Source organism: Clupea harengus, chromosome 14, assembly GCF_900700415.2.
Source record: "Clupea harengus chromosome 14, Ch_v2.0.2, whole genome shotgun sequence".
Taxonomy (NCBI): Eukaryota; Metazoa; Chordata; class Actinopteri; order Clupeiformes; family Clupeidae; genus Clupea; species Clupea harengus.
In genome coordinates, this window is record NC_045165.1 from 25,097,785 (window position 1) to 25,116,286 (window position 18,502).

The window sequence follows — 18,502 nt, forward strand, 5'->3', positions numbered from 1 at the left end:
AGACATCAGTGATATCTATTTCAGTTTCCCCCATTTTATTGGCAAATTACAGTTATGCATTCACAGAAGATCAAATAATAACATGAACAAATAAACGGCACAGTACATGTTTTGTGAATTGTTAAAACTTTTCAGCACGGGACATCTCAGTGGTTATAGTTATACTGAATCGCAATATAATCTAGCAAAGGAATGAAGAATTAATAGAAGCGTAAAGTGCTTTCCAACTCAAGTTCGGTCACTTCGTCAAATATTTGCAGTACCAGTAAACCAGGTTCAACAGATTGCATTAAAGACAAGTAGAGCAATTGTTCTTTTTCTTTCATTTGGTCACGATGGTATGTCAAACACCATTAAATAGCATCTTCACCCTCTTAGGTCAAACATCAGCATTTGGTCTACAATCCGGTATCACAAGATCATGATGTAAAACTGTACAAACTGTGTGAAAATGATGATTCTGAAAGTCCCAGTGTGGTATTGCTGGTATGTGTGTTATTGTTATTGTTACTGTATCTGAGCTGACACTAACAGACATCTCATTCCTCCACAAGCCCCTTCCCCGGTCCTCTGTACACATCCCCTGACAACACCTCCTGCTAGAAAACATTTTTTCCCCTCTTTTATTCTCCCTTTCCCGCTTTTAACGAGATTTCTTTACGGGAGCTGTTTCTTTACTGACACTGAATCATGCAGACCCCTTTTTTTGCTTTTTTTTGTTGTTGTTTGTTTTTGTCTTGCAAATCAGATCTGCTAAAACACAGGTCTGGCTCCGTTTAAGGCCCTGGGCCCTCCAGACAGATGCTGAAAGACGCTTCAGCCCGAGAGAGAGAGAAGACCCTCCATTCCCCCGTCTCCCGCTCGCTGTAAACACTCACCACTTCCTTCCTCAATACACTTTACAACACAGACATAATCAGGCCCCGGCTTGGCAGAGCACACGCGCGCGCGCAATGCACGGCCCTCAGTGCACGCCCATCCAAACATGCCTCTCTGCTTACCAATGTCACTCACTCAGCCTGGGGCCCAATATTTGTCCTCTGTCGCTAAAGAGGATAGACACTGTCTATCAAGTCTCTCGCTTGTGAGGCTGGGTGCAGTTGTTTTTCTTTTCTTCATTTCAAGGGGATTTCGGTCATTAACATAATCTTTATAAAAAGATTATCCGAGACTCTATTTTTCCCATAAGTCTTAGGAGGGAAGGAGCAGAACAGCAACACAGGCACATCAACTCATTCCACCGTGCTGGCAGAGAGACCTCATAAAACAAACAGGTCTGCTAATCTGCTTTGCTCTGCGCTTCATTAATTAGGGCAGCTCACAAACTGGATAGCACCCAAAACTTCTACAATCCCTCCTTTTGTGAGTGAGAATCTGAGATTTCGGAACATCAGGAAAAGGTAACCTGAGGTGAACAAGGGAAGTTTAAAATGACACTAAACCAAGTTTAAAATAATACTAAACCAAGTTTAAAATAAGAGCACCAGCTGATTCTACAAGATTTCTTCAGAGATACAGCACTGACAGTGATCTACACATGATACGATCCCTCTACACTCAATACAACAGTGGATAAATAATAAAATGTCTTTTCCAGAAAGCTGAGCCTTTTGCATAGCGATAGTGTCGGGAGACTCCTTTCATAAAATCTCCTTTTCCATGCATTGGCACTACAAAGACACTTCCTCGGCACTTCCATTCACAAATTGTTTTCCTCTCTCATCTCGCTCTCTCTTTCATTCTTTTTTTCTTTTCTTCAGTCCTCCAGGCTCTGTGGATCATCCGTGAAGAGCTCGGCCAGGTCAGCTACAGTGAAGACGGACGCTTCCGAGTGCTTCATGGTGGCGGTGGCAGTGTGGCTGGAAGGCGGGGAGAGCAGATACAAAATCAGAATGAGGTGATGGTTACACAGCTCTTCACACCACCGGGGTCACCAGGTAGACAGAATACATCTGAAAACTCCTGGAGGGGTTTTTAAAAGGCACAGGTGAAAGAAAGAAAAACGAAAACAAAAAAATTAAAAACGTGTCGCGTCCTCACCTCTTCTCGGCCGTCTTGAGCATGGCCTGCATCTTCTCCTCTATGGTGGACCTGATGAGGAACCTGTGCACAAAGGTAGGTCTGGAGACAGGAGAGCGGGGAGACAAAGGAGAAACATCAGAAGAAGTAGTCAAAGAAAGTGCCCACAGTGAATGGTGTTATCTGTAAGTTATTTCTATAGTTACAATAACAATCTACAGTTATGGCTGCACTTGACTTCTTCACTGCATAGACCAAAACACCACGGATGAGAGATCTCTCCGAGACTCACTTTGTCTGGCCTATGCGGTGGACACGGCCAATAGCCTGCAGCTGGTGGGCGGGATTTAGGATGGGCTCTACCAATAGCACGTGAGTTGCCTCAATGATGTTGAGCCCATTGGAGCCCGTGTGCAGTGGCAGCAGCAGGATGTTGATCTTCTCCTCATATTTGAAAGCACACAGGTTTTTCTGCAGAACACAAATGTTTCCATGATTTAGGCTGACAGTTACTGTTTAACAGAAAACACACACAAACACACCAGATTCAATATACACAGGCAAATCAGAAGATAGATAAGTGCATCTGAAACCTGAAAATTGTGGATGCCGTTGATCTGGGAGAACTCCATATTGTTGTCGAACAGTGCTTTGGCTATGATGTCCAGCACCCCCTGCCACTGATGAGAGAAAGAAAGCGAGAGAGAGAGAAAGTGTGAGAGAGAGAGAGAGAGAGAGAGAGAGTGAGTGTGTGTGTGTGTGTGTGTGTGTAGCCACAGTTCCAAGAGAAACCACATCACCAGGTCATAAAGAAGTCACACACTGGCAACAGGCACAGCCCCCTCCACACCAGCACATAAAACTATGAGGACAGAGAGCCTCACACCAACCTTGGACACTCAGAACAGAACCAGGGAGGCGGGCTCAGACTCTAACTCAGTGTGACTAGACAGAACTGGGGAGATGGGTTACCGTGGAGAACACCAAAGACTTGGCTCCTGGGTCCGCCATCTGAATCTTCTTCAGGACCCTGACCACGGCCTCCACCTTGGTGGAGTGGCTGCCCTGTTTAAAGAGGAGGGGAGCGTCATTCCCAGCAGGATGCTACCATTAAACATTTCCAGTCAGATCATTACCATAGCTCCATCCTGCAGATATTCTCTCTCTCTCTCTCTCTTTGCCCCCCTCCCTCTATCTCTCCCTCGCTCCCTCCCTCCCTCCCTCCCTCTTGTTTTTTGGCTGCTGGTTCTGACCTTGACGGGGATGTCCTCTCCGCTGCCGTCGTTCTGGGTGGTGAACACGTAGGAGATGTCGGTGTGGGAGGTGGTCTGTCTGCAGATGGCACACTTTATGGCCTTGCGGCGCGAGCCCACGCTGTACTGCTCCATGATGATGGCGATGCACTCGTTACAGAAGCAATGGCCACAGGTCAGCACGGCCCACTGGAACACAAACACACATGCGTACACACACACGCAGGTGAACACACGTACACACACACACACACATACACACACAAACACACGTACACACACATGTACACACACAGCCCAGTTGTGGTCACATTTTTCATGGGAAAGTGGCACTGCAGTGAGACTGCTAATTACCAGCTTAATGATGACAGTGATTTACATACAGCTGTCATTCGCTGGGTAATTAGTGACAATGGCAGCCGAGCCAAATCCTCTGCTGCTTGTTGCTTAGGCCATACAAAGAACAAACACAAACATATGAGTGTGAAACCTCATGAAAGACTATTGCTGCCGCCATACAGATAACTAAACAAAAGGATGCTGTGAAAAAAAAGATGAATGGGGTAAGATTTTGAGGGATTTGTGTGAGAATGCGGTCATTTTGTCCCGTTTTGTCCCGTCAGGCAATGGGGTCCTTATAATCTAGCCACAGGTGTCACTGGCAAAGAAGACAATATCTGGTATGAATGACACACTGGGCCAAGCTCCCCCAAAGCTACCGTTTTAGCATTTTGTTTATTCAAAAAAGAACAAACAAATAAAAGGTTCAGAAACCGAAACAGTTCATTCAGACGTAATTAGTCTGGGGGTTCGGCATGAACACAAACAATGGCTGGATTCTGTTCGGGCACTGCTGAGGGCAGCGCGAGTGTGGCCTGAGGACCCTTGAGCTCCACAAAGGTCCACCGCTGGGAACAGCATCCTGTGATCGGGATCAGGTCCGCAATTTCCCCTTGAGAGGCTCTGAGGGAGCGGGTACAATGAGCTCTAAGCCATTCAGCTGATGGAACAGCAATTTCATTTTCAATCAGGAGGCTGAAAGGGAGACAAACTTGAGATAGACCTGACCTCACCCTGCCTCTGCCATCATTACTTTCCCAGACGCACGGAACAGACGAGAGAAGAATTAGCCAAGGCTCTGTTTGCCACTCTCTGGTGTATGTGTGTGGTATACCCAAGCGTGTGTGAGAGAGGACAACAGAGCGAGGGGGTGGGAGAGGGGGAGGGAGAGAAAGAGAGAGAGAGAAAGATAGTGAGAATGTGTGTGTGTGTGTGTGTGTGTGTGTGTGTGTGTGTGTGTGTGTCTTACCTCTTGACCGAGGGAACGGGCACAGATAGGACATGGTTCTGGGTTCAGCCCCCCTGTGGATTTATCCTGAGTCTGAGAACACATCATGACACCTAGCATTAGATCATCATTCACTGTTCCACAGCTAACTAGCCACAACAGAGGTCAGAGCTCTCAACAAGGCATCTGTATCAGCTGAAAAAGAAATGCCTTTGGACCAAAAGCATGACACCAACTAAAAGTGCATCCTTCCATAGTAAATAACAATACAGCTTGAAATAACTCTAAGTTCTCAGAGTAAAGGTCCATGCAGCATTGCTATGTTGATGGAGGTGACTGCCACATGTTGAACATGGTTTGATGTTGTGGTCCTTGTCTGCCTGCCGGGGCTCACCTTCTCTAGGTTGGTGAGGTAGAGTAACTGGCCAAGCTTCTTCTGCAGCTGGGATTTGGCCACTGCCCGGTCATTCAGCAGCTTGGCCCTGTTCTGGTCCACCTGGAGGTTCACAACAAACAAACAAACAATCATTCTTATCCTTGACTGTGTAGAGTCCAGACAGGACATGAAGGAAGGAAATTACATGTAATTATTTCAATCATAGTATAATTAATTCACATAATGTGTGTGCATTACTTCTGTGCAATAGTTTTGTCATGAAGTTCTGAAAAGAATGATTTTATCATTTCACAAAAGACTGTCATTACATTTGCAATCATCGGTCACCATCTGTTGATTGATTAGATTCACAAACTCTGATTGGTAGCCCCTAAATGTTTTCTCTCTCTAAGCCACTGATGAAATAATTTAAGTGACAGTGTCAAACCCATACAAATCCCTCCATATATCTTATATATAATATTTATAACAATGAAACTATCCCTTTGTGTCCTGTAGGTGCCTTACCATACACCAAAACAGCAGTCCAACTTCACCCCTCCAACATTACACTGACTGAGAATATGCAACATGTCCAATATGGTATTAAAACTGCTTTAGGTCCAGCCTGTCTGCTCACACCCATGAGACCTCACACTGACAGGCGTGCGATGACACAACTGGAACGTCTCTGTGACGGTGGCAGGACTCGGGCTTTACCTCGTGTGGCTCTATGATGTGCAGGACCTTCTGTTTGGGCTCGTCGGGCAGCCGCACGCGCAGCCTCTCCGTGGCCATGCCCAGCTCGTCAATGGCCGACACGTGGTCCCTCAGGGTCATCCAGTACTCATGCAACACCTGCAGGGTGCAGGGAAGGGACACACGCTTTGACAAGAGGGCTGAAGCTTGGCATTTTATGATGAGAGAGAGAGTGAGTAATTTAGGGGTTAAGTTTCCTCAAAGTTAATGTTAGTTAATTAAGTATCTAAAAATTCAAATAAATTCAGATCTAAAACTTCTCAATGCATTATTTGACTGGCGCACCACCAAACAATGTTGTCTTTAATTAAAAGCTTGATAATGTAACAGTAAATCAGGAGAAGTTAAGAGAGCCAACACATTTTCCAAATGTTTATTGCCGATAAAATGCCTAATTTTCCCTACAAAAATGCCATGCCAAATTAAACACAGGAAAAATGGCAGACTTAAAGTTTATTTTAATGACTCATAGCCAAACAATGCACTTTTTTAATTAAAAGCTCAAGGATGTAGCAGCAAATTAGGTGGAATGACTGAAATGAGACACAGCTGAATTTCAATATGCTGGTTGCTGTCAAAATGCTTCATCTGCCTTTGTATTGCAGCCTCCAAAAATGCCATACCAAATGAAAAAAAAAAAAAAAAGAAAAGATTGTTTGCGCCCAGACCTTGTACTCCTTCTTCCAGGACTCAAAGAGCTCCATGAAGGTGCTGGCATCCTCCAGCAGCTGGGCGTCCAGGCGGCGGGCGCGGGCGAACGCCAGCATGGCCTTCAGGGCTCGCTCCGTCTCGCTGGCCGCCCACAGGCCCCGGCTGGTGGTGGGCAGGCGGTCGTCTACCAGGCCCTCCTCGTCCTCGATCATCTCCTCAAAGATGGCCGTCTGACCTTTGACCCTGTGGAGTACCACAGAAGAGCAGAAGAGTCCAACTTTACCAAAGTGATCCAATTAGATGATCCACAGCAGCTGCATCCAATACATCACAGGAATCTAATTTAGCCAGTCAGCCAACTGAAAAGTACTAATCCTGCATAATCATGTGGGAACATTGAATTCTAGTGTCGTATATTAATACAAATAGATCATCCACTGTGCATAATTCAAGGTCTGTGCCTTTCTGTAAAAATCAGGTTTGTTGTGCTTTACTCACGTGTGCGAAAACAGCTTGGACTCGTAGTCAGTGAAGAGCTCGTCAGCCTTGCAGAACACACAGCTGAAACAGCAGAATCAGCCATCGAATCGATTATTACTCACTACTTAAAGTCAGTCAGATTCAGGCAAAACACACTCTGATGTGCACATCCGCCATTGAATTTAGAGTCACCTGGATATGGTCATTTAAACAAACCAAATGTAGATCTGATAATGAGGGGGGGGGAATTACATATGACTGGGACTAAGACAAGGAAAATAATTCTGCTCTCGGATTTTTTCCATCTCCAGTAAAACAGATTATGATTGGCGTTCAGTCTGCAACAATCTGACCAATAAAGACGCCTCACTTGTTGAGTGGCAGACGGACGGGCCTCAGGTGACACATGGTGGTTTCCTCAATGATGGCCTGCGAGGGCGTGCCTTCCAGCCTCTTGACAGCATCCTGCACCACCTTCTGGGACTTCAGGAGGTCATCGACCTGCGTGGTGAGCAGATACTGCAGGCCACGACCATCTCGGAACCTGAGTCACCATACAAGTCAGCCATCTTACAAACATATAATATACCCGTTTCTCTGGCTTTCCCTCAGGGGGTATATAAAAACATTTAACTTCTCTCTCAGAAGAATTTCTTTCCCACATTTCACAGTGAAATGCAATGATCACATAATAATCACATATAATACTACTACAAACACAGAGTAGATCAGTATTACTTGTCTGCCATGGAAACTTTGCTGGCTTCCTGTTTGTAGCTGCAGGTGAGCTCATTCTGGATGCGCTGGACCAGCTCGTCGTCCATGGAGTACTTGATGGCCTGCGCTATGACATCCATCCACCAGGGGGAGCGCAGGTTCACCTAAGGAGAAGCCCACAGACATTTTCAGTATAATGGAAGCAAGGGAAGGATTTCAACACCTGGGACTCACAACGCTGTATTATTCATTGACATACTGGTGGTGCGGTGTGGGCTGCATACGTCACTTTCTGCGTGCATAGTGTGTATGTAAAAGTGACTGTGTTAGTTTGCTGTGTGTGCTGTTTACGTTACTTTGCGTTTGAGCTCTTTGATGTTCTGAAGCACGGGCTGCAGGTTCTGCTGTGCTTCAGACACCTCTGAGTTGGATTTCGTCATGTAGTGTTGCCTCAGTTGCTCTGCCTGAGAACACACACATACACACACACACAGACACAGACACACACACATTACATACACTCTCTTTATAGATCTGGACATGTGAACCATCTTGCAGCTTCCTTCACCTCCTCTTTTAGTCGGTCATCCCGAAGAGTTGGGGGTATCCCATCATGCTTTGCACTGAGCAGCTCCATCAGGTTGTGCGTGGCGTGGAGTCTCTGTCAAGTCAAAGGTTTAAATGAGCAGCTTCTGACATATACAGCTTGCCTACAGTATATTACAGATAAGGTCCTCTAGTAATGTAATGTCATTGAAATGTTAAAAGGGGTAGAAGGGTTCTCCTGCTCTGCATACCTGTAAGGAGTCTGTTTTCAGTCGCCCTTTATGCTCCTCTGATGACCGCAGCACGTCTCTGTACATCTCCACGGCCTCCCCAAACTCATCTGTCACATGTGCAGACATTTGAATTGGGACGGGTATCATATCTAGGTCTCCAAGACTATCATTCAAATCTGCTCTTCAGTGTGAGAAACAGACAGTGCTTTGATGTTGACAAATGACAGGATGTTTTCATTTGATCACTATAACTGGCACTGCCTCTGACCCAGAAGGAAACGCATCATCCCTGGTGGTTCTCAGTCAGTCGCCCCCCCCCCCCCCCCCCCCCCAGGTTATCAGAGACTGAACTCAGAGGAAGAATGGAGCCTGCAGCAAGGCATGATGTCAGACAAACTCCTCCATTATGATGAAAAATGGCCTGCTTGTCAATGTGTCACAACTACCGCCGGTCCACTCTCTCCAGACTTAGTAATGCTGCTGTCAGCCAGGACGCCTAGAGGAAGACCGTCTGGACACCTTGAGTGCTTCTGATATTTCGACGCTTCAGTGCAATCATCATCCCAACAGAGACACACGTCAATACAGTACAGCTTAGTCACATCTCAATCCCATATACCAATAGTGAAGAGCATCGGTATCTCAGCATTGAAATCTTTCCGTCTTTGACTTCCATTGCAATAAGACATTTTCAAGGTATATACAGCCATATTGAGAAGGTCCTTGAACACTGGTCCAACCCCTCCTACTGCCTGTGTGTGTGTGTGTGTGTGTGTGTGTGTGTGTGTGTGTGTGTGTGTGTGTGTGTGTGTTTCTGTGTTTCTGTGTGTGTGTGTCGAGCTCAGTGTTGTACCTCTGATGATGTGGATCCCAGCCAGGCCGTTGAGGGCACACACCAGCTGCCTGTGGGCCTCCTCACACTCCACACGGCACTTCTTCTGCAGGGACTTCAGCAGCTCCTCCATCGTCATGGTGCTTCATTCAGTTTTAAAAACAAACTTTAGGTTAGGGTCGTGACCCCGGGTTCTCTGAGGGAGCGGAACAAGAACACCTCACTGGGACATGCCGCTTGCCTGGTCATTCGCTGAAGCCCAATTCAATCAAGCCTTCATGTCTAATTGGTCAGTGCAACAAGGAGGCCCGCCTCCAGAAGGCAAGAGGAGCACTATGGTGAGATGTCTCGCTCATCTCCCGCAGAGAACGTACGTTACAACCATGACCTAAAGTTGCCTTTTGGTCAGCTTGCTCCACACCTCACTAAGGGTTATAGAAAGGGCCTGATTGCCAAGCCAGCTCATTGAAATGGACCATGCACCAAAGGCGGTAGACGCGCCCCTAAACAGAGCACCAAATGTCGGCATCCCTCTAGTGAAGTGTCCCTACACAGACAGAGGGGGCTGCAGCACTCTGCTTCTACAAGCCAACTAGATAGCCTCTGTTTGGAGAAAGCCCAACTCTGCATCTGCAAACAGCTGAGCTCTGGTCCTGTCCAAGTACACACGCAAAGCACGGCATACTGTACGGCCATAGCAATGCGCCTCTTGGACTGTTCTCAACACCCACTGAGACGCTGTGTAAGCCTGCCACTCTGTGCCACTCGGTGAGCCGACAGCGTCTCCAACGAGTCTCGGGAGCCCTCTGGTGGATTCATAAAAGTCTGAACGTGTACCACCGAGTTTCGGAGTGTTTATCATATCCCTAAACTGGGGCATCCCTGACTTGCTTGAACCAACTACATAGAGCTAGACTATGAGGTTTTACTGAAGGTTAACACATGTTTAACTGTGGAGCTATGCCTCATCTGAGGCCCGAGGGGAAGTCCTGCCAGGTAAAGATGTATCCATGGGAGCCCTCACCTCTTCTGGAAGGGCAGGAACTCTCCGCGGACGGCCTGCGGGTGGCAGCAGGCCTGGCGCAGACGGAGCAGTGGGCACAGGATGGTGCTGACGGTGCGGCGGTCCAGGCTGCTCAGGCGCAACGACCAGTCAGAGATCTTGCGCAGCTTGTGCAGTGCATCCTGGGAGCAGACCTCGTGCTGCCGCTGGTAGAAGTGGCTCTCCACGGGCGAGAAGCGCAGCCAGTGGATCTCCTCCGTCTGAGGGGGGATCTGGATCTGAAGGGTTTGCACAGAAAAGACTAAAAGCTCACACACATGTTATGGGATAGGGAAAGGCACTAGCCATAGAAGCAAGTTAAATAAGCTTCCTGTTTAACTTGTTTAGGGGATTAAAAGGTAAAGCCAATGGTCATGGTAGCTTCTTCACCAAGCCTCTAGAGTCTAGAGCCTTTTATATTCTTTATATTATTCTAACATAATTTGTATAGCATGCGAGAGGTACATTTTCTTCTTTCTATTTTTAAGTTTTATCTCCGCCAAGCGTGAGAAGCTGCAGGAAGTGAAAGCAGAGAGACAGATAGAATACCGTCCATGGGGAAAAGTCAAAGGTTGAGGGGTCGATCACTATAAATGCAGATTGAAAATGTCAGCAAATTGACTATGAAGTAAAATAACAGTGAAGTCGACCCAGGCTGACCTCTTTCCATTTCTGTTCCTCTGTGGCACAACCTTAATTACATGGTAGCTGTACCACATAAATGTCAAGTATGGGTATATTTATCAAGAAAAAGCTCTCTATTATCTCTAAATCTACGTTAGTTATCAAAAAAGATCGCCGAGACCAAAGCATATAAATGTGAGAGGAATGAAAGGAATCATATATGTGTGGGCCCTCTACCTGGTCAATCACATCCCCCTAACCTTAACCCTAACCCTCTACCTGGTCAATCACATCCCCCTAACCTTAACCCTAACCCTCTACCTGGTCAATCACATCCCCCTAACCTTAACCCTAACCCTCTACCTGGTCAATCACATCCCCCTAACCTTAACCCTAACCCTCTACCTGGTCAATCACGTCCTTCTTGGCCGAGCGCCACAGCAAGCGGCCCATGAGTCTGTACAGGGGCTCCGTGTTTCCACGGCGATACGGGCGGTACAGCAGCTGCTCCCACCAGTGTTTCACCCAATACGGGTCCACACCCAGAAACAGCACCAGGCCGTACAGGTCTAAACACACAGATGCACTCATTCAACAGGGGCACAGGTCTAAACACACAGATGCACTCATTCAACAGGGGCACAGGTCTAAACACACAGATGCACTCGAAACATTCAACAGGGGCACAGGCCTAACCACACAGATGCACTCATTCAACAGGGGCACAGGTCTAACCACACAGGCACACTCATTCAACAGGGGCACAGGCCTAACCACACAGATGCACTCATTCAACAGGGGCACAGGCTTAACCACACAGATGCACTCGAAACATTCAACAGGGGCACAGGTCTAAACACACAGATGCACTCATTCAACAGGGGCACAGGCCTAACCACACAGATGCACTCGAAACATTCAACAGGGGCACAGGTCTAAACACACAGATGCACTCGAAACATTCAACAGGGGCACAGGTCTAAACACACAGGCACACTCATTCAACAGGGGCACAGGTCTAAACACACAGATGCACTCATTCAACAGGGGCACAGGTCTAAACACACAGATGCACTCATTCAACAGGGGCACAGGTCTAAACACACAGATGCACTCGAAGCATTCAACAGGGGCACAGATATCTATTCAGAATAAATTCTGCCAATCTCTCATCCTCTCCATCCATCCATCCATAACAAACATTTGCGCTCTAAAAGAGTCTTAAGTGATGCATGGCGGTGAATGCCTCCCCTCCTGAAGCAGAGATGGGGCAGAGAGAGGTGCTCACCTTCTAATCCCCTCTGCACAGGCGTCCCGCTCACGCACCAGCGGTTCACAGAGGACAGACGCAAGGCCATCTCAGCAGCCTGGACAAACAGAACACACACTGTTCAACTCTACAGGCCATAAACAAACAAACAAACAAACACACACACACACCATATCCTCAAAGCCAACCCTGAACCTCTTTCATAAATCCAAACACACACATAAACACAATCACTGCAGACACTATCAATTACTAACCCTGAGGGACTCTTTGATAACACACTTAAGCACAGGACACATAAATGTTTTTTATTTCAGTGGAGAGTAATGGTGACCACATTGATGAAAAAAATGTCAATGTCATTCCTCTTAAAACATAAGTCAGTAATGCTGGAAAGATTACAGCAGATGAGAAGATGTTTATAACTGTAAGGGCAAATACAGGAAAGGTAGAGGAAGAGGAGTTACTTTGGCAGTGGTGCACTCAACCATCTGCGCCTCGTCCAGGCAGACGCGCCACCACTCCACGGCCACCAGGGGGCTGGGCACGGCCATGTAGCGCTTGTGCGTGCGGAAGCGGCGGCCGTCCTCGCTGTTGCTGTGGGGCAGGTCCACATAGTTGAGCTCGGTGCGCAGCACGTCGTACGTGGTGATGACCACTTCCTGCTCGGCCAGCACGTGCGGCTGGATGAAGCCGTGACGCTTTACACCCTGATACACCTGTGATAGTGGGAAAGGAGAAGGAAAGAGCAAACAAAAGAGAGGTTACCTCCAATCCTGACTCCTGCTAACCTGCTAAATTAGTCTGTAAGAAACAAGGGGGCCAACTAGCAGGGGGTAAGATTATATCAAGTCCCCGTGTCATTTTGTCATTGGCAAAAACATTAAGGAGGGCTCAAATCTCAGGTACAGTTATGTGAAGATCCACCACATGTGGTAGGATCACCTAAAATATTAGGAACGTCTGGCCTGCAGACTTATATGTCTAAATACCCTGAAGTTCTGCAAGTGCTTCATAGGCAATCATGGCCATCATAGACCACATATCAGGCAAGAAAGCAGCCTGTACACACATGGGAAGAATATTGATCCACTCCACCAATAGGAGTCTCCTTCCTTCTTAACCCCCGCCCCCTCAGTCACTATTCTGATCCCTCACCAGCACGCGCAGCGAGGAGGAGCGGATGTGGCGGTTGATCTCCTCCACCCACTGGTGGCAGATGGAGCTGGGCGAGATGATGAGGGTGGCGCCGGTGGGCACGGGCGGCATGGCCACCAGGCAGTGTGGGCAGTAGAACGGCGTGGTGTCCAGGCTCTCCTGCTTGTAGTTGACACAGTCGGCGTGCTGCCACAGCAGGCAGTGCAGGCACTGGACACGCGCCTGGATGGCAGACAGATTACAAAATATATTCATGCTCACACTTTCACAAACAAAAACAAATATGTTCATAGAATTCTTCATTCGTCTGGATTCGAGCCTGGTCGTTTCTAAAATAATGAAAACTAATGACGTACTGCCGAGTTGGACTGCATATCGACCAAATGAAAGATAAATCAAAATTAGACCTGCAGCACTGCAGAAGTATTTGCATGCAGAAGACGTCCTCAAATTCCCTTTGGCTATCATTTTTGAGGATCAAAGAGCAATCCAAGAAGCTCACCTTGTAGTCAAGCAGACCCGTCTCCCCGCAGATGCACTCGAAGTGGTAGTCTGGCTCAGGGACAGAGGAGGGCTGTGGAAAGTCCTTCACTTCTTCACCGGGGGGTCGACACTCCTCTTCCGCCAGAGCCTGGGGGTCAGCTTGACCTTCCAGCTTGGCTGAGGTCTTCACCTGCTCTTCCTTGTCCTCCTCAGAGGGGTGCTCTTCAGCGCTCCCTGCTGGAGGGACGTTGGCATGTTCACCGGTGGGCTCCAGCTCCTGGTTGATGTCCTGAACTTCACCCACAGGCACTGCGTCTGTGTCCATTCCTTCTGAGAGGTCAGAGGTCACGGCCGCACCCTTCTCCTGAGCAGAGCGCCTGCGTGATGTTCTCCGAGGAGTGATGTCCCCACTGGGGATCTGCTGAGTGGATCAAAGCATCACATGAACATCAATGAAACATCTCGGTCATCAGCCTGGTTGGACAAAATTAACACCAGTCAAAAACTAAATGACAAACAAATAGCATAATATCTTGTGCATAGAGTCTTCCTCATCACCGAGATGCTATTAGGAACTTAAATTGGACATGGGTATTCATTTTACTACTAAAACTACTTTGATTACGATACCTACAGGCTTTGCTTGTTTGCTTGGTGTCGTCTTCTTCTGTGTCGCCTTGTACTTCTTCCCGAACTTGAAGGATCCGGCCAGGCCTCGACCTTTAACCTGCTCCACGAGCTCTTCACCGATGAGCTTGGCGAGGCTCTTCTTGATGTGGCTGCGGTTCTTTATGGGGTCGTACCCGAACATGGTGCGCAGGTAGGCGAAGATGGCGTTGATGGAGGCTCCCTTGCCCACCTTCATCTCTTTGATGGCGGTGAGAATCATGACACGAACAGCTGAGCCAGAGGACAGACGGCGAGTTACCAATGAAGAACATTACACTTTCACTTTCTATCTTTCTTTATGCCTACTGAGACAACAGCAGCCCACAGAGAGGTCGTGTCAGTTTTAAAAGCTGTGGGAGTTTGGCCGTCTCCACGTCTGACTCACCAGGATAAGAGATTCTCTCCTTGGGTTGGGGCTCACGCTTGCGTGGTGTGCCGTTTTCCTTCTCCAGTGGCGGGGGAGGCACAAAGTAGTTTACTTTAATTCCCTGGTAGAAAGAAACTCCATCAATAACGCTGCTTAACAAATCCATTTAAGCAGTTTTGCCTGCGCAACAGGTCTACACTCCTTGAACCGGTGGCCTGGCTAGGTTCCAAGCTGACAGAGGTCAGAGGCTCTGGATAACAGCTCACCTCAGGGAGACAGGGGGCAGTGTTCTCTAGGCCCTGTCTTGTGTGGAACAGAATGAGAGCAAGCACTTCCACCGTCTTCCCCAGACCCATCTCATCCGCCAGGATACCGCCCGGCCAATCAGGCCCCGCCTGAGGAAACTCCAGGATCAGACTGCAGGAACACACATATCCAGTCAGGATCGGCTAGATATTTATGTCAAAAAGTATCACTTCATTCGAACACAGGAGTAGAACAGAATCTGTTAGGTGCAACAAAGTGTGAAAATCCATGTGTACTGGCTAAGTGCTGGTCATTTTTGGCAGTATTCCCAGTCAGATAACACCCTGATTCAATGACCTAAATCCAGTCTTCTTTATGAGAGGTTATCATTTAAACTTAAGGCAGCGGTGTAGTAGGTCTTACCAGCCTGTGTAGATGTTGTAGTACAGCTTCTTTCCACACAGAGTCACAACTTCACGCCACAGGAAATGCAACGATGGTACGTCTTCATGTAACAGATGGCGAAAACCCAAGATCACAATTCATTCATAAATAAATAAATAAATAAATAAATAATGCTCAGGTACAATGACTGCTATATGACAGATAACAACTGGGTTGAATTTAAAGACAGCTGATGTGCATGTTTGTCCAGAAAAGAACGATGGCCGACAGGTAAGGGTTACCTGCAGAGACACTCCTGTTGTACTTCTCTCGCCTCAGCATCCAGTTGACAGCCTGGCTCTGGTAGGGTCGGAGCACGGGCACCAGGGCCTCATGCTGCAGGTCTAAGCCCTCGCCCTGCGCTTCATGCTGGTGCTGGTGATGATGCCGCACACAATCGTACAGCTCTTCCACATTCTGTCGCTCCAGGTCAATGTCGCTGTCCTCGTTCTGGTCGTCCATCACCTCTGCAGGGAGAACATTCAGCATCAAAAGTGCAAATCAACGGACCTCTTAAAAGAGCCAAAAAAGAGCCTTTGTAAGTGACCTACACAGGCTCCACAAGAGCAGCCATCATCCTTCATCAGTTTTCACATTTTGATAACATCCTACATCATACAATCTTCATAGGATCACACTACTTTGCTTAGATCAGTCAAAAAATGGATAGTGTTTTTAAGAATTGATACAGTATGTCGACTGTGTATCGACATTTTCTTACACCCCTACTTTTTAGCACAAACAAATAGTGCCATGCAAGTCTCAGAAACATGAGGCCTAGAGAGATTATATTACACAATCCAGACACAGGCTCCAAAACACATATCCTACCTTCCTACCTAGTGAAATTACCATTCATTCCTTTGTGCCGTTCCACTATTATGTGAGTGAGTGTACTTTTATGGATCATAAAGATGAAGAATATACTCTTAGTTTATTCATCACTGACATGTTCACTGAAATGATTCTGAAGAGGCTCATGAAGCAGGCGCATGACGTATGTATCTGGAGTGTAGCCTACTCACCTGGAATGATGAAGTCATAAAAGTGTTCCATGAGTTTCTGGATCAGCTGATGTGCCTTCTTCATGCGGCCGCTTCCTTCGCTGAGGGAGGCGGGGTGGCCTAGTCCAGCCTCCAGCAAATACACTGGCAACTGCAGGAGATGAGGGTTTCATGTTCAGATATGCTGCCACAGGTAATGCTCCTGGCTTGTCTGGCCATTATGATGGTAAAACTGACTCCCTGTCTCACACAAGGTATATGGCTTAGTTTACAACAGTAAAGGCTTATACAGATTAAGCAGTGAATGTGGTCCCTGTGGATGTGGTTCCTGCAAATTTCACCCATTCGTCCAGGCACATTACAGTGTAACAATTTAACTCCTAGGGGCCACAGCGAAACAATAGCAACCATGTGATGTACGTATGTAATAACTATGTGCTGGCCCATATAATGACACACACCTTAACATAGTTCTCTTCAAGTTGGACACTGAGCTCGATGATCCTCCTCTTCTGAAGCCAGTCCAACTCCTCCAGCTGTACCCTGCCGAAAGATCCTCCCACTGGGCTTATGCACTCCAGGCTCGGAACCTCCATATTACAGTCTCCAACCTCCTGAGTACCAGACGCACACAAGCACAGTCTACCACCGGTCCTCTGAAGTGTCCACTGCTGGCTATTGTCCACCACCAGCGGGAACTGGGCGCGGAGATTGAACTCTCCGATTAGTACCCTCCAGGTCTCATCCAAATCGGAGACGGCAATTAGGGGTAGGACAACAGAATCACTTGTGGCACTATTTGCCGAGCTGCTCGGCTCGGAACCAAGCTCAATTTGTGGTGTATAGTTGATGCAGGGGTCAGGTGTCTCTTCACTTGCAGAAGGGATATAACTCAAACTTACAAGACCTTCCTTAGAGAGAACCAACTCTGGCTCTTCTACAATAGAGAGAAAAGTTTTAGAACAACTCGGTTCCTCACTAGGGACGGGAATACAATCTGCTGTCACATCAGAACTTTGTGTCGGAAGCGATTCAAGCTCGTTCCTCCGGTCTTCGTGCATATTCCAGTTCAACCTTTTCTTTGCCTCGTCATCCACCTTGACCGGTGGTGCTTTTTTTCTTTTGTTACTCATGGCGATAGTTTAAGGGAGGATAGCGATGCCGCTGGGGAAACTATGCAGCAGAGCAGAGTTCACTCATTACTATTTCAAACGTTCCCGGTCAACATCCCAACGTATCAGTCACATTTGCACTGTTGGGAGCGTACGTTCTGCACACGGGTGTTCATCATAGACCCAGTGATAACACAGTGGCGGTATCATTGCATACCTGATAGAGGTTTCTAACTACCGACAGGTAACCGGATATTAAATGTGGGACCTCCATCGCAGCGGGAAAAAAGCATTACATATCCATTGAAGATCTCTGGGCAATAATCCAAGATGTCGCTTAAATACAGCGAAATTAGCTGCCTAATTTGTTGAGTTTGTCTAGCTAACGTTACCGGGTTAGCTAAATATATCACCCCTTTAAGAGCGTACCGTTCTTTAAAATGCTACGCTATTTGCAGGGCAGAAGCAACAGATTTACAGTCAAATTATATTTTATTCACAGCCGTAGGAACGTCTTCTCTATCATGTGGAGAAATAACGTTGAATTACTTTCTGGGTAATTAAAGTCCCTAGCTACTTCTTTGTTATGAATTCGAGCATTCCGCCATTGAAGTCCTCCATTTTTAAAATATAGGAAGTGACGTATTTAGTAAACTAAACTACTGACATACTGGTAACACCAGATGGCAATATTACCCCTTCTAATCCATAATGGGAACAGGTATCACCCTAACGTGCCACCTGTTTTTTTTCATATCGTACATCTATCTAGGCAGCACACAAACGGGTGTCGCTGTAGGTTCACCTCTCAGACCTTTCTTTGCAAAATACATAATGAAACGCAATTCTTACATGACTCCTCGGAAATAGCCTAGCATCACACTACAGTTATCATTCCTTAAAGTTATTTCTGTGGGCCATGCCCGTGT

At 47.2% G+C, this 18,502-nt stretch overlaps 1 protein-coding gene across 2 annotated transcripts; it reads right to left on the reverse strand.

The window, feature by feature from the left end:
- Positions 1 to 14: 14 nt before the first annotated feature.
- On the reverse strand, positions 15 to 18,217 carry shprh (SNF2 histone linker PHD RING helicase). 2 transcript variants are annotated; one of them, XM_031580178.2, is made up of 30 exons: positions 16,923 to 18,217; positions 16,483 to 16,612; positions 15,700 to 15,924; positions 15,437 to 15,518; positions 15,034 to 15,184; positions 14,786 to 14,888; positions 14,366 to 14,631; positions 13,751 to 14,149; positions 13,249 to 13,470; positions 12,558 to 12,809; positions 12,109 to 12,187; positions 11,226 to 11,389; positions 10,179 to 10,435; positions 9,176 to 9,297; positions 8,341 to 8,429; positions 8,112 to 8,204; positions 7,900 to 8,007; positions 7,565 to 7,707; positions 7,197 to 7,370; positions 6,845 to 6,907; positions 6,364 to 6,589; positions 5,657 to 5,794; positions 4,955 to 5,056; positions 4,582 to 4,653; positions 3,273 to 3,461; positions 2,992 to 3,084; positions 2,613 to 2,699; positions 2,312 to 2,490; positions 2,041 to 2,121; positions 15 to 1,859 (listed from the first exon to the last, which is right to left on the reverse strand). In XM_031580178.2, exons 1-30 carry the CDS (start codon positions 17,592 to 17,594, stop codon positions 1,757 to 1,759), a joined length of 5,064 nt encoding a protein of 1,687 aa, XP_031436038.1. In that variant the 5' UTR covers positions 17,595 to 18,217; the 3' UTR covers positions 15 to 1,756. The 2 variants fall into 2 exon arrangements, with proteins under 2 accessions (XP_031436038.1, XP_012677845.2); XM_012822391.3 differs by having other exon boundaries at positions 13,751 to 14,152.
- Between the last annotated feature and the right edge of the window lie 285 nt (positions 18,218 to 18,502).